The sequence below is a fragment of the Aulostomus chinensis genome, chromosome 17 (assembly GCF_037954235.1).
Source record: "Aulostomus chinensis isolate RoL2024-O1b breed Wild chromosome 17, RoL_Achi_v1.0, whole genome shotgun sequence".
In the NCBI taxonomy this organism is placed as follows: Eukaryota; Metazoa; Chordata; class Actinopteri; order Syngnathiformes; family Aulostomidae; genus Aulostomus; species Aulostomus chinensis.
Window position 1 is genome coordinate 13,166,591 of NC_141336.1, and position 25,141 is coordinate 13,191,731.

The following is a 25,141-nucleotide window of genomic DNA, read 5'->3' on the forward strand; positions in this document are numbered from 1 at the left end:
TATCGATCCTGTGTTACTTGTCAGTTCCTGTTTTATTTTGAAATGTATTCCCCCTCCAGTGTTCTTGCGTACTACTTCCTGTCTTGGTCCGTTTCCCGCCTTTTTATAAGTCCCACCTGTGTCTCGTTAGTTAATCGGTCCTCCTCAGTCCCAGCTCTGCTCCCAGGGTTTCTCCCCCTATCGGCTCCTCCCCTGCCCCCGTCTTCTCCCACCTGCTTCTTTTTATGTCATTTCTAGAGTTTGTGTCGTAGTTCCCATGTCAGTTTTTGTCAGGTCCTTACGTCTCCACCTCCATGAGCCCCTTCTTCTTGAGTTAATTGTTTTCGTCAATAAATCTTAAATTCTTTGCATATGGCCTCTTTCCCCTTGTCTGCATTTGGGTCCACCTGCCTCCTTACTTACTGGGACAGAAAAATTAAAATTTGGTTTGAAAATTTGGGGGAAGGACGAGATGAATTGATTAACCCATTTAGAAGCAATTTCTAGTAAAAAATGGTGCTCTGACTTACTGTTGAGAGTTTGCATTGAAAGAGGTGCTGTGTTCTAAAAAAAAATATGATTTGATATTTGAGTCAGGTTTGCCCAATTTTCTGTTAGCATTAATGCTAGCTTTAAAAAAAAAAAGTAGGTCCATTGTAAGCGGCTTTGTATACATGAACTTTTTTCTTTTTCAATGAAACTAAAACATCAAACTCTCAATATGCCACAGTGTATTCAACTATATCAGCTCTATCAGCAGAGAAACTCACTGTGTCGCAGGTTCATTCTGCTAATTCGTCCCTCGGCCACAGAGGTAACTAAAGCGTTGAGAGCAGAGCCGTGACACAGAGAAAACTCACACTGGTTAAATATTAAGCTCCAGTGAGTCGGCGGCCACAGTAACAAGACTCCAGTGTGTCACCAGCTGGAGCTTGAATTGGTTACATGGCCGGGCACTGACAGGAAACGTATCCTGGCTCTGGAGTTTCTCTGATAAACAGCGAGACAAAGCCGCCAGCTGTGTGAGAAGATGTTAGTCATTACGAAGGGGCTGGAGTCAGAGTCCTCATCGGGTGGAAGATTATTTGTCAAGGATGTCAGCTTTTCATAGTCGCCTCTAAGGTTATGATTTCATTCCTCTTTGCCTGTTTTTTGTTAGCTTACAGGAACTGCTACACAGATTTCATATACATTGTTCTCTACGTGTCGACCTGATGAGTTTTATGCACAACAGCGCCACCATGTGGTCAGCATTTTGTTTCTGTCCATAACTTATATCAGACTCTTTTTTTTTTTCTTTTTTTGGGGGGTATTTAGTTGTTGTCAAGTTGGATGATTAGATCTTTCCTTATTTATTTGTTATTACTAATTATTGCCGACATGAACCATCGGTTAGGCCCCTAGACCCTTCACACTTTTGGTTATTGTAACCAAATCAAACAGCATGAGTGTGTTAAAAGAAGTCAGTTTCAAAATATTCACAATTTATTTCTTGTATCTACAAACACAAACTCATCATATTTGATCAGTAATCTTTGCTATACTGTTTCACAGGCTATAAAACACGTCTTGTTCTCACTCCACTGGATTATCATTATTATTATTATTATCGACACGGATAAAGAGACACAACTGATAAAAAAAAAGTTCATAAAAATGGGAAACAAGCAGTATCGCCCCACGGTTCCCAGAACCTTTTTTTTTTTATCTCTGAGGGCCAGAACTCAAACTATGGTGGGCCGCTTCAATAAAAAAATAACTTTCATCTTTGTGTCATTCTGGCAGTTTTCAATTATTTGAAAAAAATCATCAAAAATTAGGGAGCCTTCCTATTTAACATATTAGTATGTAAAAAAACAACAACAAAAAAACAATAATCAACGATTTACATCATAATAATTGAATTGATTTCTTGTTCAAAAGGAATCTTATGACCTCGTTTGCCCCACAGTCCACGCTTTGAGTCGCCGTGATCTATGTTATGGTCGTTATTGTACGCATTTTATCTAATTTTACCATGACAAAGAGAGAAATTGCTCTTTGGCAGAATTCTACTTGAAAGAATGACCACAGTATGAAAGGGACATACTTTTCTAAAATATTGAGAGAGAGAAAAAAATGCAAACGGAGAATTTCTCCTGCACACTTTTCATCCTCGGCCCTTATATTAAAATGGGAAAATTAATGACATTTTTACTTTCATCAAATATTTTTTTTAATATCAAAACATTTGTGCACCTAAAAGTCATTTTGCGATCCCGTTTCATATTCAGTTTTATTTCACTCAATCTTATTCTTTTCATAAATGACTTGTTGACATTTCAGGTCTTAAAAAGAAGCAGAAACAAACGAGCGGCGGCGGCGGCGGAGGTGTGTTTCTCAGCTCCGCTCAAGTTTTGCACCCAGCTAGTTTACAAATGTACACAACATATAAAAATCAATACCAACACTTCAGTCATTAATACTTCTTTACTAACTAAACATAACTTAAGAAATAAAACATAGCTTTATACAGTTTTAAATATGCTGGTACAATTCAGTACAAAAATAAAGACAGTGAAACGTCTCCTTGCACAAACGCCATCAGTCACATAAACTGTCACTCAGAAACGAATGAATCCACCGGCAGGAATTAGAAATACTGAAAGATAAATTTGGTTTTGTTTATTTTTAAATCAGGGCCACAGTGAGAGACAAAGCTTTGCTCGGAGGATCCACTGACGCTGAACAGCCACTAGATGGTGCTTCGGATCCAACATGTCCATTCTTTGGAAACACCTCTGGTTGGTTTCGACTCGGGTCTCCTCGGTGCAGGTCCACACGTCAGTTGTGCTACAATGTCGTCGTCCCCCCTCCCCCGCCCAAGATTCCATGTGGTCTCTTTCTGGCCACGCAGAGACACTGGGGTGTCTGTGAGGAGTCTTCCCAACCTGTCCTCCATCTCAGGCAAATCAGTCCTCATGTTGAGAGGAAGAGCAAATCCCACCGCCACTCCCCCCTCACTCTCACTCTAGCTTTCTCTCTCTCTCTCTCTCTTTCTCTCTCTCTGCATGTCCTCCTGAGCATCAGGTATCCTGCCAAATTTTCCAAATGTCTTTATAATAATCCATATACTACTACAATCTCTCCTTTCTCATACACACACAGACGAACAAAAAAAAAAAACGCAAATCACAGTTCCTTTCTTGGTTTCTGCTTGTAAAAACAGCATGTGCTATGATTTATCCCCTTGGAGAACCTAAATGAAAAGACAGAATCTGTTACAAATTAGCTTTTGCAAAACAGACTGTTTTTACTTTTGAGTGTCCCTGTGTGCAGCAGATGTCTGAGTGCATGTCTGCGATCAGCGTTGAGCGCGTATGTCTGCGAGTGCATGCTTCATCCCTGCATTAGTGATGCTTACCTACCTGGTTGCGTGCTTTATGGGATTTCTGCATCAGCACTCTCCACTGGTCGTACAGCTTCATGGACATGCTGCTGCAGCCGTAGGCGTGTTTTCGCACCCAGCCGAAGAACTGTTTCAGCTCCCTACGCAGCGTCGAGTTGGAGTCCCCGCTGGATTTAGAGTCGCAAGAGCCCGACATCAACCGCTCTGCACGAAAAGAAGAGAAGGGGTCAGACGGGCTTTAGCGCTCTTCGTACCGAGAGAGACAACACATGGACAAGAGATTCTAGAAAAAGATGGGAGCAGAGTCAGAAGCAAATAAAATAAGGGAACTACTTTGTGTGAAACGGTAGATATGAATGGGATGTTCTGGAACTAAATGTCCCAAGTAATAGAAAACTATAAAAAAAAAATTCACCCTGATTCACGAATGTCTGCTTCTTAGTGAGTTCGTTATCGTGGCTCCTCTGCTGGATTAATTTGAACACAGCAAGGGAGGCAACAATCACAGACAGCCTTTGAGAAAAGCCCTTTCAAAGTTGTTGTTGTTGTTTTTTTTAAATGATTTCCCCCTTAAAGAAAGCCTTTTGTTTTGGTGCCATTTTTCTCTCAGTCTGGAAGCCTACAGTTTGAACCCAATTTCCCCTAAGCTTGTTGGGGGCGTGTGCTAGCGGCCAAGGATGAACCCGTTACAATTTTAGCACAGATCTGTTTCAGATAAGAAAATAAACTGCCATTTTTAAAAAAAAAACGAGTTTAGCTGAGGTTGCCCTGGCTGAGAGCGCAAAATTTTTTTTGGGGGGGGGTATGATTTGGTCAGGATTTTTTACGTGTGATTAGATCAGTACTTCCCTACAGAACTGACGGGATGAAACATAATAGATGGACTGATCCTCCCTGAGATGCGTGAGTCACATCACCCCTGAAATCGGTATCGGACTCACGTTAAAAGTTTTGTTTACACTGAAAATCAGGTTGATGTTCAAATCTAACACTGGACTTCAAACCAGGAAAATATCCACTTCAAACCATGTTAAAATCTCATGTTGTTTAAACATCAATATTCTACTATGATGCCCAGTATCATCAGCACTAGAAGATGTCCTGATTTTGAATTTTAGTTAAATGAACATAATTTAGTGGTGAAGATTGCAAATAGCAATGACCTGAAGTGCTCTTTAAACCACGATTTTTTTTTTTGCACTCTGTAATTGTATCTGTTTGAGGTATTTTACTCTTTTTTTATCATAGATGTATTTGATTTTCTTTCTTAAGATGTGCATTCTAATTTTATTGCATTCTTTTATTTTTCAAGTGCTTTTTTTCCCCAATATTCTCCTTCAACGTGGTATGAAAGTTCTTTTGATTTATTTTTCATGTGCTTCACTCTTTGTTGGAAAGCACTTGTTCTGGTATAAAAATTATTATTATTATTATTATTATTATTATTATTATTATTATTATTATTATTATCATCATCGAGCGCAGCAAATGCTTGAGTGTCTCTGAGTGTGTACTCACCACTGTGGGGTGTGGATGCAGCGGTGGGATGACTCCACTCGCTCCAGATTCCAGCTTTGCGAGAACCGTAGATGCCAACAGGGTTACAGCGAACCTGGAGAAAAATAAAACGTTAAAAGATCTGAAACGACCAAAGTACATAAACTCAGATATATAAAGACATACCTGGACAAAATACACGGTTCCGGGTCTCAGTCCGGCCAGTCTGCAGGACGTCTGGTTCCCGACGTCGTCCATCACCTACACAACAACAAAAAAAGGTCTGAACACAATCATGAATACAACTATACTAAAACACACACACACACACACACACACACACACACACACACACACACACACACACACACACACACACACACACACACACACACCAGAATCAAAAAATGGAGTTAACACATCCTCAAACCACCTAGGTTGAAACACACACATGCGCACCACATTGTTTAGTGGCTCCTGATCAGCATGTTTATGAAAATATTTTAATATCTGAGTCTATTATTTATTGGAATTGATGTAAACACACATACAGACAGGATTGTGTAAAGGTGGTCTCACACACACACACACACACGCGCGCGAGCGCGCTGATGGCAATTAGGTGAAAAAAGATGGAGATGGAAACAGACAAAGTTAGTGATCTTGTCTAATACTGCACACGTTGTCTCTGCGTAAACACTTGTTAAGAGGGAATACAACAGAAGATGGAAATTACAAGCATCAGAGCGCTAATGATAGCAGGTGAAGAAGCCAAATCGGCAGACTGAGGGTCTTTACAGCCATATTGAAGACATTAACAGCTGTATCCTTCCATTCCTCAGCATGACCTCATGATTAGGCCTAGTTCACAGCGAGATGGCGTTTGCTTTCACCAGCAAACCCCTTAAAGCCACTTGGATTTAAGTCTCCTCTCTGCTCCTTCACTACGGTCTCATCCCTCCGTCACCGCTCCACTCTCCTACTTTTCTTTTTCCATTTTGCGAGTAAAGACTTGCTTATCTTGCATCTGCGTAATTCCTCCTTAATTATCAGAGAATCTTTGCCTCTTACCCACAGGTCTCAAATGAATTCTGGAAGGCACCATCTCAGCGGCCGAAAGGTTTTACTCTGTATTTTTCATTCATTAAAAGTTTGAACAGAGGAATCCACAGTGGCTCCGCTTCTTGTTTGTGTCTCGATCAAAACCTGATTTCTAGATTTATGACCTCACAAAAGATTTTTTTGTTCTTCTTTTTTTTTTTTACACGCCCAACTGGCAGAAGGAAGCCTCAATCAGAGTAAATTAGAGGTGATGAAGATGAGAAACAGCTGGAGCAGAGCTGGAGCGATGTACGGACGATGAGAAATTAAAGGAAAAACAGGATGGGAGTGGTCTCTAACAGGATGATAATTCCCTTAACTATGGCGCATGAGAGGTCGCTGAACGCTTTGATGAGTGGAGCTCCTTTTCAACCACGGGAACGCGTAACTTTTGGAGGAACTACCTTTGTTTTTCCAGCAGGAACATGAGTCTATATTTAGTTGAACAAGTCGTACGTCATGAGGAGTTCCAGGAATTACGGCGTTGGTCTTTTTTCTTTTTTCGCTGTCTGATTGGTTCCCTCCTCGCCACATTTGTTTATTAAAAAGTCTGCAAACTGACTGTGTTTATTGTTGTTACGGATACATGATGGAACGAATAACCAGAAAGCTTACAACTGATGGTGTGACAACAAAAGACGGAATTAAGTACAGTGGCCCGTGACGAGAAAGAGCTTTTTCACATGTCAGACGACTAATTAGATTCATTTTTGAGGTCTTTACCTGACAATGGGCCAAAGGAACCTTTTTAGCTCCAAGACAAAAAGACAAGGGGCTTCTGAAAAGTCTCCGCAGCTCAATGCAAATCAACTCCTATTGGCTCTAACTTTAGGTAGACTGGTATCTTCCCCTCTAGCCGAGTCTTGTGGAGTCTGAGCCGGTGTCTTCAAGGCCGTTCTGAAGGCTTTTGTCGATACTGAACGTCATTTTTCCTTAACTTTTCAATTTCTGTTTGAGTGAAAAAGACAAAGACGGTGCATTCAGGTCCTTTACCTTCCAGTCTTGGCTGTCCTCCAGTCTGTAGCGGATCTGGTATTTGGCTTGAAACAAGAAGTCTTTGAGAGCTGGAGGGGCCTCCCAGCGGACACTCAGCTGGTCTTCTAACTGGCCCACACGACTGACAGACACACCTGATGGAGGGTCCGTGGTCACTGGAGAAAATCAGGGAAAGAAAGTGAATATTTTCGGACTCTGTTTGAAATCATTGTCAGCTTTGCACTTTTGGTCTTGTAAATTTCAGTTTTGCCGTGTAAGATTGTTGCTTCCTCTTTTACTCAGCAGACGCTTTCCTCTCGTTCGCTTTACTTCCTGCCCTCCTGTGTTTTCCCTGCTTTTTGTTTTATCACCTGTGCCTTCTAAAATAAGAATTAATGTTTGGTCCAAACGTGGCCCACATCAGAGCCAGAGGAGCCGAACGTGGCCCAGATCAGACCCAAATGAGGCCTAAATATGACTGCTGTCTGGGTTATTGTTGAATCACTAACAACCTTAAAATTCAAATTTTCTACTTTAGTCCCATGTTTTTGCCCTTATTCCACAACATTCCCACTGAATTGTTTACATGTCAAAGGAAAATTAATATTCCAATAATTATCCTGTTTACATGAAACTGTGTAAAATCTGCCCATAAACAGGTGAAATTGTTGAAAGGTGACTGCGCAACTACAGTAAAATGCCAGACCTGAGACACATGTCCTGGTTACACATATCGAGAGAAAGCTCCTGGAACGTGACTGTTTTCAGTTTCAGTGTTTAGAAAACACTAAATTTAGACAAATTTAGGAAATGCTACTTACATCACCCTTACATAATTTGGAATTTGGTAATTTCCGTAAAAAATATTTAAATCCTTCGGTTTCTGCCTGCTTCTGCTGCTGCTTATACAACCCCTGAGGAAACGTGTGTATTTTTCGCAGAAATAGCTTGGATCGGGACACTAGGGTTGATTATGTTTTGGGAAAATATTCAGACTAATCACACAGTGGTTGGTTAGCGAGACGTTAGATGTTCTACCCTAATTTTGCCTCTGTTTTCGCACTTTTGATTGAGACCTAGCAGCTACTGCTACGTCACAGGACTCCAGTAAAAACAGACGCAAACGTGAGTATTTTACGCGGGACTCACCATCAAAAGCAACACGTAAAGTTGTTTTGTAGCTTTTGACTGATTTCCTTCACATGCAGTACCGAGTGCAAACTTGATACCACAGTATATCCCCACAAAAGACGACAAACATAGCACCTCGTCCTGCACATGGCAACCCAAAGTGCTTTCACTGAAATACAATCAAACCAGACAAGTAAAAACATGAAACCACTTGCATGATCAAAGGCTACAGAGAACAGCTGGAAAGCATAAAAACACAAGCACGCAATTAACAAATGCAAAAAAAAAAAAAAGGAAAAAAAAACGAGCAGTTAAGAAAAAACAACTTTAAAATAAATAAGTTTAGATGTAAAAAATGTTCAGCCCTAGTCTCAGGTTCACTGGCAGTACTCCGACTGAAAGCAGCGTTGCCGCTTTAGTTAGAACTCGGCCTAGAGGGTCTACGAGGTTCCTACTGGTCCACGAGATCGGATTTCACACCCAAAGCATCGAATAATTCATGCAGAATTTTGAAGTTGAATCTTTCGGATCATGGTAGAGAAACTGAGCTGAACATTCCTGCAGTTACAGTTACAGACTTGTGGGAATAAAAAGATTTTTCTCCAGGTGAGGCAGCGGCATTGTGATTCTTGTCTTATTTTTGAGACGACAGAAGGCAGATTTTGTTATACATGACGACTGAAATTCACGTCGAAATGGGAGACAGCAGACGCGTCTAACTTGTTTTTAATTATTCAGTGTCAAACTCTGGACTTAAAATAAATTGCGTCAGGAAGACTAATGATAACTTTTTAATCTTATTGCAAAATGACAAACAAGGAGATGTGATGTCACTTCCTGTTGCCGTCTTTCTTTGCTCTTAAAATTCCACAGAAAGGCAAGCGTTCATTTGAACAAAAACAAGGCTGAAAAAGTTACTCTCCACGCTTAGATTCTAATGATGAAAAACTTACAATAATCAAATTCATTAAAATGAGATTAAAACTAATAGGAATTTTTGTCAAAATACACTTAAATCAACGACATAAAAGCCAGAAGAGAAACATTTAAATAATTTTTCACTGATTACTACTAGAATAAGTAAGTGTTCTTTGAATAAGAAACGACTTCTAGTCAACTAAAACCAGAATTGAGAGTGAAAAATATGACGGGAAAGAGTTGGCAACACAACACAGATAAACCCTGAGAGAACGTTGCTGTGTTGAACGTGCATTCACACAGTACGCACATCCAAACCAACACGAACATGTTTTTTTGGCTCAAAATTCTTTTCTTTTTTTTTTTTGTGATCTGTTTCGGTCCGAGTCGGTTCCGTCGTTTTTGAGTTACGTGTAGGAAACTGAACCTCTGTTTGTTTGACAGTTTCGATCAGAGCAGATTTAAGTTTGGAACGTCTTTCGACAACGAGCAAAACACAAGAAGCTGGATTTTTATTTATTTCTTTTTTGACCAAACCGGTGCCTGTTAGCTGTTGCTATAATTACTAACACTAATTTTTTATTTTTTTTATTTTTTTTTTTACTATCAATAAAGTTTATTTTCATGCAAACTGACTGAGGTTTGGTGAAAAGATAGCCAAGAATTTCAACCGTGACTGAGGAAAAACTAGCTGAGGGGCTTCTTTCAGCATCGTAGCTTGTGTTCGCAGGGTCAAGAACTCCACTGAGTGTGAGTTGAAAGCGGCAGTGGTGATGTCTTTATGTGTAACATTGAAGGATTGTTCAGCGTTGGCGGAGGTTTGCGGTCTCCTTCTTGTTTGTGAGGAGTTGATTTGTGTGAACTGGAGACTTCTTCATCTGACAACAATTATCTTTTTGACAAACAAACATGTGGTGACAGACCATTATTTTAACTCTCCTCGTGTTTTGTTTTGGGCTTTTGAGATCGTTTCAATGTCAACCTCAGTTCCTTTTTCTTAATGTCAACCCTACCCAGCCCGGCCCACCAATAAACAAACAATACTACCCGAGGGAAGGACGGGGGAAGATTCAGTGGGAGTTATCACGAGGGATTTGTTTCTGGTTGAGAATGGCTCAGAAATATGTGTTGGATTTAAAGCTAAAGGTAGCGAACGATGATAAATACATAGTGGAGACTACACACACCCTGGGGCGTATTTTTAAAGACTACGATACAATTTTCAATTTTCCTCCTTCTCATTTTTTTTCTAATCACTTCTCTAAGTGCTTGCTTTCTAGTCCTTAAGTATTTGTTTTCATTATTTGTGACAAGAGCCGATCACACAAAGTTAAATTCCTCATATTGGGAAACCCTTTCCCTGGTCTTCTGGAAATTCAACTCTGATTCCTTTTCTTTTTCAGTTCAAAAAATAATTCTGATTCTGATTCTTCGGGGACAAACTGCTCCAACAATTTATTTTCCCTGATATTTATGCTCTTCTTTGCATTATCATGAGGAGTTCAATGTATTCTAGAAAAGAAGAGAGAGAGACACACACACGAACACACACACAAAAGTCTAGTAGCGTTTAGGTAACAATTATTGAAAATATTTATAAGTATGGAGTACTGTGGTAACTTGTGTAAGGTGTAATTGTGGTGGATGAATACATTTTTAACGGGTTATAAGAAATTCTTAAAATCAAATTAACAACTAACTGGATGGAGCAGAAAAATATGCTATTTTTGAAATCACTATAGTTGGTCCGCTATGCATCTTCTTTTTAATTATTTACATCCACATTTAAGCTCCTACCACAATAATATTCAATATTTTAGAGTTCAACCCATCAGTATCATCCGATCCTATCATTTTCTATGGTCTTCACATCTTAGGGCCCTCCTTGTGATTAACAGTTTCCTGTCAATATACCAATTCATCAGTTAGCATGTGTCCAACATGTCATCTCCCAACTTATCCTCATCTCTACGCTACAAGTCGCCTCTAGTCGGGTTTCGAGAGCTCTCTGTGAGAGAGGAATGCAGAGAACCGGAGGTGTTCCTGCCTCTTCTTCAGAACTGATCGGACATGACGGGAGACGTGAGTGACTCAGCCCATGACGCAGGTGTGGTTGCTATTATTTTTATGACCTGCTGTGGAAACTGATAAACTGAAAAGAACAGCCAAGGCACCCTGAAGGAAACAAATGCACACACACACAAACACAAACACAAGTGGAGAAACCGACTACACTTTGTTTCTACACGGCTACCGGGCGCTGCCCTGCCCTCGGGGTGTATAAACAGGTGTGTTTGCGTGTGTGTGTGTGTGTGTGTGTATACATTAGGGAACAGAAGGGGATCATAGTTTGATGGACACTTATTTCCTTGCCAGGGGTTTGCCTCTGAAACAGTGTATGGTTCTCTCTTGGTACATTTCCCAAACCCAGGAGTGTGTTAGGAGTGAACCTGACGAGGGCTTCCAAGCTAATCATGTTGTATTATTTCAGGTCCAAGCCCCAAAGCCCAAACTCTTCAGGCCTCGAGGGTCCGCAGTCGGCTCAGAGGCAGGATTAGTTTGGAGGATCAGTCTGGAACATTCCAACTCTACATAAAAGGGGGTTAGCAAATGTTTTCTGTGTGTCATGAGAAAAGGGAAATGAGCTCATCAAAAGAGAGGGTGTTTCTATTCGTCATATATCTACGCCTATCCAGGTGTAGACATGTATGAGTCCGTGTGTGTTTTTAGGAGAAAATGAAAGAGAAGAGAAGAGTGTGTTCTTATCACACGGTCCGTTTGCTTAAACCCCGCTAAGCTAGCCAACAGAGCACATAACAAAGCTTTAAAAGGGAATGGCGCTCAGTTCCTATCAAAGCTGATGAGCTCTTGTTAGCCGCTCTCTCAGGAAGCCAGAAAGAGCCGAGCTCAAGCCAATGTCCTGTCTGCAGGAATAAAAAAGATGAATGTAGAAAGTGATATTATTCATTTAATGCTGGATTCATAAAGCTAAAGGTTGATTCTGAAGGATCGTGGCATGATAAATAGGGGAGGCCATGACCACCCCCTCGTCCTCTTTAAATAGATTTACGATTGGAAATAAAAATTCTCATTGCATTTTACGTCACATAATCACATATGTATGCAGCTTAGAGACTTCAAGAAGAATTGAAACTCAAGTCTTCAAGTTTTTTCCATGGATGCACTAAATCCATCAAAAGGAAATATTGTGTCTTTTGAGTTATTTTATACACATTACCCCATGCATCTGCAGCCTGACATGTTGGAAACTTTGGAAACTTTGGAGCGTCCACTTGTACTTAAGATACATTTCAAAGCTCTGGGTTTTCTAGGCTACACAAAGTGAAGATTAAGAACAAAACCCACCTTTTTTTCTATTTTGCAAAACATATCATTTCATTTTAAAAGAAGTCCTTTTTCTGTGTCAAGAATCTCAGCTGGCTGCCTGGCAACGCTGATGACAAGAGGTCACAAATTATAGGACATGTTGAGGACAACTGCTTGGTACAGAAGCTGAGAATGGCCATGCTGATAAAACCCTTTTTAATACCAAGATGAGTAAATAGTTTTGTATTATTTGGAGGTAACTATTAACTTTTTGGCAAAAATAATGAATTAATTTATAGGTTAATTAGTTAATGAGCTCATTTGAATTAAGTAATTATCTCAAGATTATGATCTCATTGTGACATTATCTCTTGTGCAAAGGAGCCATTAGCATTAGCGTATGAGCATTGGATGCAAGAGTACTAATGTTGATTATTTTACTGCCAAAATGAACAAAAATGGGCATTTACCCTTAATGACATTTGACTAAATTGCAACCTAAATGTCATATGCTAATACTTAGCCTTTAGTGGGAATCAATGAGACGATCGGGCACTGAAAACCCCGCTAGCCTGGCTACGCTAAAGGACGTCTGAATTATCTCACCCTAAGTCAGACAAAAGGTTTTAGAGGTTGTTGGGTTGTTGTTTTTTTTAAGATTTTGCATTTCCATTTTCCTTCACGTGTTTTGTTCATAGTTTCAGTTGAAGCTACTTCACCATTTTTCCTTTTTTTTTTCCTGTCTTTCATTTTGCTTTTTCATCTATTTCATTATTTCATGTGTACAAGTGAACGTTGCATCAAATGAAGGATAAGAATCAACAAAAACACGAAAATCCCTCATTGGTTGCAGATTGCAGAAAAAAAATCATTTGCAGTCACAAGACTTAAAAGTTCAGAAGCCATTATTCGGGGAAACAGCCTGAGGCTTCACTGACAATGAGATCAAAGCTCGGAAACAACATTTCAAGCAAGAGGGTCAAAGTTCACCTCTTCCCATACTCACCCACGTCTAGGATGTCAAGGGTGATGACATCAGAAGTAGCCCGACCCAGCTGATTGGAGGCCTCCACCCAGATCTCATAGGGCGTGAAGAGGTGCAGGTCGCGGGTGATGCTGCAGGAGTAAGGCTGGGAGTGAGTGTAATCCTCACACTCTTTCTCTTTGCCGTACCACCTGGGGAGGAGGGACAGAGCGCCCGTCAGAGTGATTTAATACAGACATTGTTGTGTAATGTGCTCTTTTATTAAGCATTTATTTATATATGATCTGCAATAAGAGATGCGCAGTTGGCACATCTGCTGGCACAGCAAGTCACTTCCCCTGTTTTCAACTGAGATCGATTCAGTGATTTAAAATGTGAAAAGAGTCTTTGCTCCATCTGAAAGTCATTTTCAAAAATGTATCGCTCCCAGATGAAAACTAATCTCCCTAATGCTAATGAAAAGTAACTTTCTACGGATGAGCGGCTTTCACCTTGGCTACCACAGGGGTTACTTTTCTGCCAAATGTTTTTTTTGTGTTGTTTCCAGTTCTACTTCAACTTGTTTTAAGAGATTTTAAATCAGTATAATAAAACCACTACTACACAGCACACATACACACTCGGGATGTTTGAATCAACTCGTAAAATAGGATGATTTGAACGCGCTGGCAAATAAAGTAGAATTCTTACATCACTCTGCTTTATTTTTATGTTTTTGTGACATTAATCTTTCTGCCAACAGAAAAAAACAAAAACTACCCGGCTAAATTTCATGAAACTTGGTGGAAAGTCTATTCCAACAGATGGACTCCTTAAACATGACAGAACTTTTTAGTGAAACAAATACTGCTCTTAATTGACAGCGTGTTAGAAATGCTTATTTTAATCACAAACCACAAATTGAACTTTATATGTCATTTTTTTTGTGCCAGAAATTTCGGCAAATTTTTCCCAAACTCTCGCTACTTTGCTCCATGACCCTTCAAGGCAATGTCATGTGAGAGTAGAAGAAAGCGGAATATTTCCCGTATTTTTGACTCCCCAAACTTATGATTATGACTCATGATTAATGTTGCCGTGTCCAGCAGAGTCGCTCACGACATACAGTCATTGCACTGTAAAAAGAATCAAAAAAACAACAACAAAAGCTCTTGTTTCAGCTTTATTTTACATCTTTAATTGGCACATGATTGTACTAATTAGGACATAATTGCACCACTGTGTCATAAATCAAGATGATTGTGTTTGTATATGCAAAGTGTAATATGATGTGAATTAAAAAAAAATACACTTGGCAATAGTTTGACCTCTACAGAAGTTACACTGTCTCTCAAACCCATTGATGAGTATGAAGTTTACATCACCATGGCAACCTCTAACTGCAATTGAACCCTGATTGAGATCGGTTGTTTCGTTCACCTCCACTGAGGAGGATTTATTTCTTTGCAGGGTTACTCAAAAACTACCAGGCCCATTTGATGAGACTTGGTGGAGGGCTGTATCACCGGCCAAGGAAGGACCTGTTTCTATTTAAGATGGATCCTGGATAAGTTTTACCCTTTATGAGATTTTTTTTTTTTTTGACATTTTTTTCAGGAAATATTGCATGGATGTTTTTGGGGGGGGGGGGGCACTATGTTTCAAACATTTTTGGGAAATATCTCCAAACATTTATCATGATTTCAGTTGATTTATCCAGTGTCACTAATTTTCTGTACAGTTTTAGTTAGTTTAGTTAGGTTAGCTTTAATTTTAAGTTAGTCAGAAATTCTATGAGTGTCCTGGGACAGTTTTATTTGAAAATCTTTTTTTTTTGCCTTATGCAATGATGCAGTGTTAAAAAACAAACAAACAAACAAACAAAACCATGCTTTTTATTGATTAACTGAAATGAATCATCAGTTCAATTCACCGACAGTGGCTTTAACTTATTCCAGCAAAGAAACGTCAGTATTTCTTTGTTATATTATACTGTACATATTGCATCAATCAGGTCAAAATGGTTTATGGAATTAATTTGAAAGAAAAGGCGTATTTTCAGGTTGTGTTAAAAGACTTCTAGTAGTGGATATTTTCTGCCATGCAGCTGCAGCGTGCGTGTACCTGAGCTTGTACTTGAGCGTGTACTGCGTGCTAATGTTGGTCTCTCCTCTTCCTCCTGGAGCCCAGCTGCAAGTCAGGTCTTTGGTGTTCCTGGACCAGCAGGTCAAATTGACCGGCTTCTCTGGAGGCACTGGGACAAAAAATATAAAAAGACAGCAGAAAGAGGGTGAGAGAAAATGTGTGATGAGACGGTTGAGGAGAACATACAAAAAGACAGAGAGAGAGAGAGAGAGAGAGAGAGAGAGAGAGAGAGAGAGAGAGAGAGCGCAGTAGAGGAGGGAGGTGGAAGGAGCTGCTGCAGGGTCAGTGAGGGTACAAAGTTACATCCAGCCATTACTTCAGCCCTCGGTGTAATTCACCCACTAGTGATGTTCCACAGAAATTGTGTGTGTGTGTGTGTGTGTGTGTGTGTGTGTGTGTGTGTGTGTGTGTGTGTGTGTGTGTGTGTGTGTGTGTGTGTGTGTGCGTGTGTAGTGAAGTCTGATTTGGTCAGACTTGGGATCCCTGCCAACATTCCTCGTCTTTCAGAACAGAGGGTGCTGAACACCAGTGTCGCACAGAGATTAGGATCCTGACTGCATCTCCTTCTTTGCGTGTTTTAAACGTGTGTGCGTGCGTGCGTGTGTGTGTGCGCGTGTGTGAATGCGGACGTGCACTTCTTCATAGCTTCTTCAAGCTTTTGTGACTCCATTCATCATCTAATCACCCTTCACAGTGAATACCAGGTACTTCAAGAAACTGCAAGATGGTAAAGACCAAGTCCCTTACAGTACAACGGTCAGAGAACATGGTAGAATAATCAAAAAGGCGTGACTTCACAAGAATCACGAGGGAGGGAATGATTTAGGTTTAACGACAGAGGAACATTTTAAAACAAGGAAAAAGTTATTGAAGTTAAATCATGACCCAAACCAGTTGTTGTGAACATCAGTAGGACTTCGGTGGTTGAACCTTGCCCTAACACATGCAGCTTCTCTTCTGCAGTTCCAAACATTTCTGCTGGAGTCACATGTTCCAAACTAATCACCTCACTGCTCACATTTCTTGCTCTGATCAACAGTGCTTAACTGTAGACGTAGATTGTTTGGTAATCACCAGATTCCTGGTTCAAGACCTGACTCCTACAAACACAGACCTCCCAAAGGCCTGTGTTATACTACGAAACCAACACAGACAGCTGCGGATGTGTACATCGACTTGTGCTTTCCAGAGTCGTGTTTACCAGGAACATCTGTACTGATTAATTTAAAGGTGCTTTGAAAACAGTATTTTTTTTCATGTACCCACACTGAAACAAGTCAGTAGTGAGAAGATGATATGTTTCACTGAGCAGAACGGCCAGAATCCAATAACACAGGTCTGATGATCCACCGTGATCAAATCTGATGAGAAATCTGTTTGAACAGTTTAAACAGCAGCCTGTTGGCAGAAATCCACTCCAGACAGATTCTCTGATGACTGACATGCTGGTGGGCTTCAATAATATTCATTACAGATTGGATATCTTCACTCACTATTTAAATACATCTTCCGGGACATGTGCCGCCCCTGCAGTGATACCAAACTGCCTGGAATACAATATTTGATATTGGATATTTTTGCCAATATCAGATACGCTGACACATCCACTCGTTTTGCCAACTAATTACAGAGATCAACAAGACTCACGCAGACATCAACGCACAGCTTAAATGTGTATAAAAATCAGGCTGATAGTTTTTAGGGTCTCTGTGTCCACAGGACCCTCACAGACTCTTGTGGACTTGGAATGTATGACAGTAACTGGACCATCAGTCTATAAGAAGTGATGTTCCGAGATCTTGGTGATTATTTTGGTGATCATAAACAATAGAAAAAGGTCCAAAACTACAAAAGAATGCCTATGTCAGAACCTTCAAAGTCCCCTTCAATCCATCCATCCATCCATTTTTTTCTGTTTATCCTGTTAAGGGTTGCGGGGGGGTGGAGCCTATCCTAGCAGCCTTCGGGTGAGAGGCGGGGTTCACCCTGGACAGGTCACCAGTCCATCACAGGGCCAACACATAGAGACAGACAACCATTCACACTCACAGTCACACCTACGGTCAATTTAGAGTATCAATCAGCCTCGTCCCCTCTTGATGTCTTTGGATGGTGGGAGGAAGCTGGAGTACCAGAGAGAACCCACGCAGGAACAGGGAGAACATGGAGACTCCACACAGAAAGACCCCGTGCTGGAGCCGGGACTCGAACCCGGAACCTTCTTGCTGTGAGGTGACAGTGCTGACCACTGCACCACCGTGCCGCCCCATTTCAATCCAGTTTTAGGAAAAAATAATCTAGAATTAATATCATATCTACTCCCTTGTCTTACCATAATGTAGAGGAATACCCAAATATTTGTTGTTTCAGTTCTGAGAATACGTGCTACACATTTGCACGACTTGTGTGTTGTATCACGACTAGCAGTGAAAACACAGTTTTTCATCAGGTGCACATCATAAACTTCAATTTAAGGTGAGCGCAGAGAATATTTCCCTCTTCAGCAGATGAATGTCAAGACCTTCCAGAGTCAAGCTCACATCACTCAGCACAATGAAGGTCAAACATCCACTCGAGGAAACAAAAAGCAGCACACATATTTGGACTTGGACGGGGGAATTGAAGGCTTGGTTTTACTACCGGAGCTAGAATTGACAAGAACACTGTAAAACTAAGATACTGTTCGGGGGCTAGTCGACGTATTATGTCAATGCTGGTCCTCATAAGCAGAATTACAAACATGTGTGTGTCAGTGTAAAATGTCAGACCCGTGCCCTATGAGTGATAGTGCGAGTAATGGACCACACAGTGACACACACTCATGGAGGCCTCTCACCGGCCTGAAGGCAGGAACACTAAACATAAAATACAGCCACAACTGCGTAGGGACACTTAAAAATCTGCCCACTACTTCCTTGTTGTTTCTCTTTATTCCCATTTCCTTTCCACTCCTCTCAGTTCTATGCTGCACTTTGTTTGCCTCTTACATGCCTTGATTTTTTTTTTACAAATCCTCACAATGAAGCAGAGGGGCAAAATGCACCCAGAGAAATTATAAACAACCACCAACAACGATGAAGCCTCTTACTTCCAACGTAGAGGCAGGACCCAGCCAGGATGTGTCCCTTGTGGTTGTGACAAACCAGATTGTCTCCGGAGGTTTGCCTGGAGGCATTGAGCCCAGCCAGCGTCACACTGAGGTTCGTCGGGCTCAGGACTCTGTACAAGGAGCTGGGAAGCTGTTGACCGTTCAGAGTCCAGAACAACGAGCTGGCGTGGACACCGAGGTCAGGGTGGACCCAGCAACTGGCGGTCAAGTTGGACCCCATATGAAGGACGGGGTCTTGGGGGTAGATTACTGCTACATCTGGGAAGATGAAGGAGAGGAGGAGAGAAGATAGGCCATGTTTAGGATGACGGACACCAGACTTTTGGAAAATATGTTAATCTGCCTCTTTTCATATTTAAAATTCCAAGTGCAGTCAACAGGTGACTCCATTCGCAAAGCTGGAACTGAAACATTGTATGGATTTAGTCAGACGAACCAGACACCTGAGGACATAGTTGGGTTCCCAGGAAGTCAAGTTCTATAATTTCTTTATGGTTTGTATTGACTGATAAAAAAAATGAACTAGTAATGGAACTGACTGATAGTCAAAGCTCAACCCAAGCTCTGTTGCAACATGAATTTCATGATAAAGGCCATGAACATCTTGTCATGGATGAAGAATAATTGGGATTGGCGACTCCTACGTGAGAATGAACGAGAAATACTCCATCATGGCTGTTGGTTTCTGCGTGGTGCTCCAGTCACTTTGACCCTCAAAATCTTTTCAGGTCATCCCTCAGTCCCAGAGGACGTTTGTACCAAATTTAAAGAAATTCCTTTAAGGCGTTCCAGTGAGTAAGAATGTGACGTACAGATGGAAAGCTCAAAAAAAAAAAAAAAGTTCATTAACACAACTGCCATGATTCCCAAACTGGAGCACGACCAGAGGTACATGGAATCACATCAGGAGGTTACCCCCCCCCCACACACACACACACACACACACACACACACACAATCTGCAGTTTCCTCTTAAACTTCTCCATCAAAAAGTAAAATGGGTGACAATCGCGGGTAGATTTAACAATAACATCCACCGTCTAAACAAGTACCCTCTGATTTGTTTGCAACATAAAAATACCGCTGGCCATTTCTGCTCCATCGTCTTGTGTTTAGGATGGACTGAGCCAAAAATTCTTTTAAGTTGTGAAAGATTTAAACTAATCATTATGCTTTCATAAACCTAACCAAGTGTTTTGGTTGCTGAGCTGAACACTGAAGGAAAAACTGAACATGATGAATCTCAATATATAGCAAAAAAAGCCTCCTGCAGGGAGCAGGAGCCCCGTGCCAGCCGTGTGTTCTGAGGAGTTTTCCGAGGATACTCGATGTTCTCGAGTATTTTTCACAGACATTATAAGCTTCTTTGCATGATCTATATTCCACAAGGAGCAGCTGGATCATGGCTACGCACACACATATTTGATTTATCTGTTTATCTGTTTGTGCCATGAACAAACACAGCCCACAACTGCTGAACTGGATGGTCTCTGAGACAATACCGTATTCATTTTAATCATTGTTTTAATCAGGCTTTTGCAGCAGTTGCTGTCATTTCTGTCCTTTTATTTGCTGAGTTGCTGACACGTATGACACATTTCAGTTGCTTGGGTAAAATCATCTGCGTGAACTGAACCCCCCCCCCCCCCCCCCCCCCCCCTCCCACAGCAAGTTCCTGTTTTATCTGACTTTAAACCTGGACCCCTCCAGTCTTTCTGGTCGAAAAACGTTGAGATGTCACAGTAGCACTGGGGCTAGCTGGTTAGCATGCTAACTTCAGCAGATCTCTGCAACATAATACATAAACAATTTTTGATCCGTCAGTGTCTTCGTCTGCCCAGGAGGTCACACAACTGGTAACGTTTGTCTGCTTGCAGGATTACATTCGAAAATATGAGACTGATTTTCACCAAACCTAGCAAGCGAAGGATGAGTCCATTCGATTTTAGGCAGATTTATTTATCTTAGTGAAGAAAAAAAAATCACCTTCGCGCTGGTATGCACTCTTTGTGCGTCCTCTGATTTGAATGTACTCTAATTTTGAGTCAGACTTTAAATCGCTGTACAGTTCTGTCACATAGTTTTCCTCATTGTTCATTCGATCTTATTTGCTCCGGTTTTCTTCATTTTCAACTTTGAAATCTATTTGGAAAACTACTTACTCCGCTTTAAGAAAGTTCTAAATAGGAAAATGCTATTGTTATATAGTTGTAGGTCAAATAAGAACCACGTAGAGCTTAAAGGAGGACAGATGTTCTCACGACAGCTGAACAAAACACCAAAAGTCTGAATGAAATATACTTTTATTTCAAAAACATGTCGCCCACTTGAGTAAACGACGCTGTGAAAACACCTAAGTGAAGCTATTAAGAAAGGAGAGAACTGTGAATGAGAGAGGGTGTCAACACTTTGTCAGACTAATAGATATCTGCACCCGGGGCCACGTCCAGTCAGCAGCCTGCGCTCTGCAACCTCTGCTGACAGACATTGCGTCTTCCTTAATGAACTCGCCATCTTAATTCAACTGTTTCTCCGCCGCCGCCGCCCCCAACCCCTCCCCGACATCAATAACAAAACTTCCATTCCACAAACACATGCACAGAAGTGCCAGATACGTCCATGATTAGCCAATAATATGCTGATCCAGCTGAATAATAATCATGTTTATGTACTCAGTGGAGGGGGAGCAACGTCCAAGCCCCCCCCCCCCCTTCAAATACTACAGCGACGCACACAATTACTGCTGTTTATTGTGGCTGCTTCACGAGCTCACTGGAGGAAATGGCTAGTAAAATATTATTTGTTTGTAGAGGTTGAGGCTGCTTCAAAAAAGTACAGCTCTGACGGGGCCAGGAGATGAGTTAAACTCTGCAATAATGAACCAAACCGCATTAAGGAAAGTTGAATGAGGAGCGATACAAAGGTCTTATTTTAAAGAAGTAATGGTGGTGAATTACAGCTGGACATAAAACAATACAATACTCTCACTGATTGAAATGATTGAGCAGATTTTGTTTCTAAAAAAAAAAAAACCCAAAAAAACATAAAAGTGGTAAATCTTCACTCATCTATGCGAAAGAAATCCTATACTTCCCTGCTGTACAATAATCACGCATGTGGAACATTAAGCTGGGCCAGCATGCCAAGAAAGAATTCATGCAGCATTAGCGACAATGAAACGCCATCTGAACAGAGACTGAGGAGAAGCATGCAGCAGATGTTTCATATATATATATATATATATATATATATATATATATATATATATATATATATATACACACACACACACATATAATGTATATATATATGTGTGTGTGTGTGTGTGTGTGTGTGTGTGTGTGTGTGTGTGTGTGTGTGTGTGTGTGTGTGTGGAGAGAACGAGAATGATTTATACCAGGTATTTATCTCCTTATTTAATCTAGAGAGAAGATTTGATCATTCAAGTGCAGGACTTAACAAAAGCAGCTTTTAAAAAACAACAACATTCATAACAGAAAACGAAGTGACTTTCAGTTCTGGGCTGTTGGATGGATACATGAAAACACACCACTTTGAGTTCTGGGAAACTTTGATGCGCATTTTTCCTAATTCTCTTGACATTTTGTAGATTAAACCATTGATTATATGTGTTAGCAGCAGAGAAGTGGCATTAATTGTTTGATACGTGTGTTCTTGGGGTCAGCTATCTGATATTAAATCACATTTTCCCAACATATAAATCTCTTTGGAAGCCAACAGGATATATAAACTAAAGCGATTCTAAAAACTAATTGTATCCCCAGTAAAGAAAAATCCTTCATTATAAGTTTTTCTCGCTTCAGAGGCATCAGTTTAACTCCAGCACACAGGGGAGGAAGGGAAGCGCCATTCATTATCACAGTGAATTAAACAGTAATGACCAATTAGCCTGTGTAATAAACAGCGGGGCAGCTTCTGATCAGGGCCCATCCCCATGTGAGCTCACCGTTAAAATGATAAAACAAAAAAACATAACTAATCCAGCCACTTAACGGACATAACCGTGATTTATTTACGTTACTGTGCATTAAGCTGCCAGTTAACATTCTCCAAAGCCCGAGCAAATGATGTCACTGTTTTGATGCGGTTCGTAAAGCAGCCCGCTCTCTCTCTCTCTCTCGCTCTCTCTCTCTCTCTCTCTCTCTCTCTCTCTCTCTCTCCCCATGTGTTAAAGGAATTAGGGCCTGACTTGTTGAGAGTCAGCCTCCTGGGAGAGAGCTCTTCTGCAGGGATACAACACATATATACTTGACCGGGAGCTCATTAATAACCAGGCCTGTCAAGTGGACACAAGTGGTGGCATTTTAGAGGCTTTTTAATTTGTGCCAAGCTTATACTGTTTAAAAGAGCGGCTTTATGGGTTTTACATATGGTGACCACACTGTATATCTGTGGCCTTTTTACTGCTGCGGTGACTGTTGTTGTTTTGTTTTTTTTAAGTCTGCAAAGTTTGCATGCTTTCTTCTGAAAGGTCCATTATTATTTTTTTGCAACGTTTTCAGCACAGCACCGTCACCAAAACGTGCTTATAAGAAGATCACATGTGTTACACAACAACAACAACACAACAGCCGACCCCTACTACTTATCCTTTACGCATCTGAGTGGGACTTACGTGTGGAGAGGGTCAGCACACCGGGGGTGTGCAGCAGCAGGAACAGCAGAAACAAAACCAAGCAAATATCCGGGATTGCTTTCATACTTTGTGTGTGTATGTGTGCGTCTGTGTGTGTCTTCTTGAGTCCTCGTCCTCGTGTTGTTGTGATGTCGCCTCTCTCGATCCTGGATAGAATTACGCACAGTGGAAAGGAGGGAAAAGGGCTATTTAAAAAAAAAAAAAAGATAGAATAGTGAAGGAGCACACTAGAAAAAGTGTGACCCCGCGGGAAAAGTCAGCCTTTGACACTCCATAAAGCAGCTAGTCCTCAGTAGAGCCCAGACGAATGAGTGTAGATCCCGTCCTGCTTGCTACCTTTCCCCTTCTTATTGCTTCCTGCAGTTAAGTCATACACGCGTTCATACTTTTAAGCCCCTCCCTCTCTCCCTCTCTCTCTCTCTCTCTCTGTCGCTTCCCACACATTCACCAGTCATTTCCCCCTCTCCTTCTTCTTCTCCTTCTTTCTCTTTCACGTCCTTCCCTTTTCAGCCTCCCCCTTTCCTGCGATGATGGCAAAGACAGTTTCAGCCACTGACTTTCACTCAGCTACTTTCCATGCCTCAGGTTTCTTTCTTCTTTACAATATTTCACCATAGGGAGGCTGTGAGTCACCCAGCCCCCCCCCCCCCATGCCTCTCTTTTGTTTTTCACTTGATGAAACCGTCTGCCCACTTCATGATGTAGTTTTGACATGTATGATAGATGTTGAATATTACATAACAAACTGAAATTTTGATTTAGTGGCACAAATACCTAGATGTCTTGAATTAATCCCTTCATATTTATGGTCTGTGAGTGTAAAAGTGACACTCCGCACGCATCTTAGCAGATGGGACAAGTTCAGGAAAAAGATGTACAAAAAAAAAATAACCCACACACATTTTCATTGTAATATTTCAACCTAGCTGAAGTTTTAAGTGCGTTCATGTTGGTAATGTTAGACAATACGGCAGCCGAGAACAGCTATGCGTGTGTTTACATTTCTGATCGTATCTCACAATAACAACATTTGTTTTCTTGTGATAACAGATTAATTTGGCTTGTACGAAGCAAAGCAAATGGATGTTTTCATGAAATGACAAATTAACCTCTTATCCTGAAAACTGAACCGCCTGCCTGTCATGAGAAAACAGACTTTGTTGTCAGAGAAAATGCAATAATTCACTGTGCAGAGGCAGATGTGTGAAGTAACTGAGCCCTTAGCTTACTTGAGTTTACTTTCATTTTGCAGAATAAAAAGACACACAGAAAACCAAGGTGAAGGTACCTCATAAAGGTATTTGTATATACATACATACATAAATACATACATACATACATACATACATATATATACACACTTTTTTTTTTATGAAGCCCAAACTGAATTCGATGATTCTGGTACCAGTTCAACTTTGCTATCTAGACTTTGTTGTCTACTGGCCACGGTTTGGCATATGACAGCTGGTCGCCATAGCGATGCTGCCATATGTTATCTTCACTGTAAATTTAGATGCTTCTGAGCAGATCTTCTTGTTCCATGTTGTTCCTGCCGGATCGCAGCAACCAAGCGGAGGAACATCTGTTGTGAAATTTTTTAAAAATGGGATCCACATTCGAACGTGGCCATGTGTTTATTGGCCCAGTCATGATGATGATGATGATGATGATGATGATGATGATGATGATGAGGGATCAGTGGTTCTGCAGCGATTTCAATTCAAATTTTAGCATTAGCTTAACTGCTTTGGAAACACAAACATCCACCATCAGGTGGAACCAGGTTTGAGCTGAGGTTGTATTGTGTGCAAGTTTTGCACAACAGAGAGGAGCTTTTATTTCCACAGACCCTCCAGAACCATAGCAGTTACACACAGTTTTCTCCAGCTGCCTGGTTCACTGATCTTCATGTTTTAAAACTGGTGGTATGCTAATAATCTTTGAGTGCTC

At 40.9% G+C, this 25,141-nt stretch overlaps 1 protein-coding gene across 2 annotated transcripts; it reads right to left on the minus strand.

The window, feature by feature from the left end:
* Window positions 1–1,290: 1,290 nt before the first annotated feature.
* On the minus strand, window positions 1,291–23,658 carry crlf1a (cytokine receptor-like factor 1a). Of its 2 annotated transcripts, none has more exons than XM_086182628.1 (9): window positions 23,171–23,658; window positions 18,514–18,792; window positions 15,405–15,534; window positions 13,323–13,492; window positions 6,959–7,116; window positions 5,051–5,125; window positions 4,886–4,979; window positions 3,383–3,571; window positions 1,291–3,217 (listed from the first exon to the last, which is right to left on the minus strand). In XM_086182628.1, the coding sequence occupies exons 1-9, from the start codon at window positions 23,253–23,255 to the stop codon at window positions 3,201–3,203; spliced, it is 1,197 nt and encodes a 398-aa protein (XP_086038754.1). In that variant the 5' UTR covers window positions 23,256–23,658; the 3' UTR covers window positions 1,291–3,200. The 2 variants fall into 2 exon arrangements, with proteins under 2 accessions (XP_086038754.1, XP_086038753.1); XM_086182627.1 differs by having other exon boundaries at window positions 1,292–3,217; window positions 3,387–3,571.
* Between the last annotated feature and the right edge of the window lie 1,483 nt (window positions 23,659–25,141).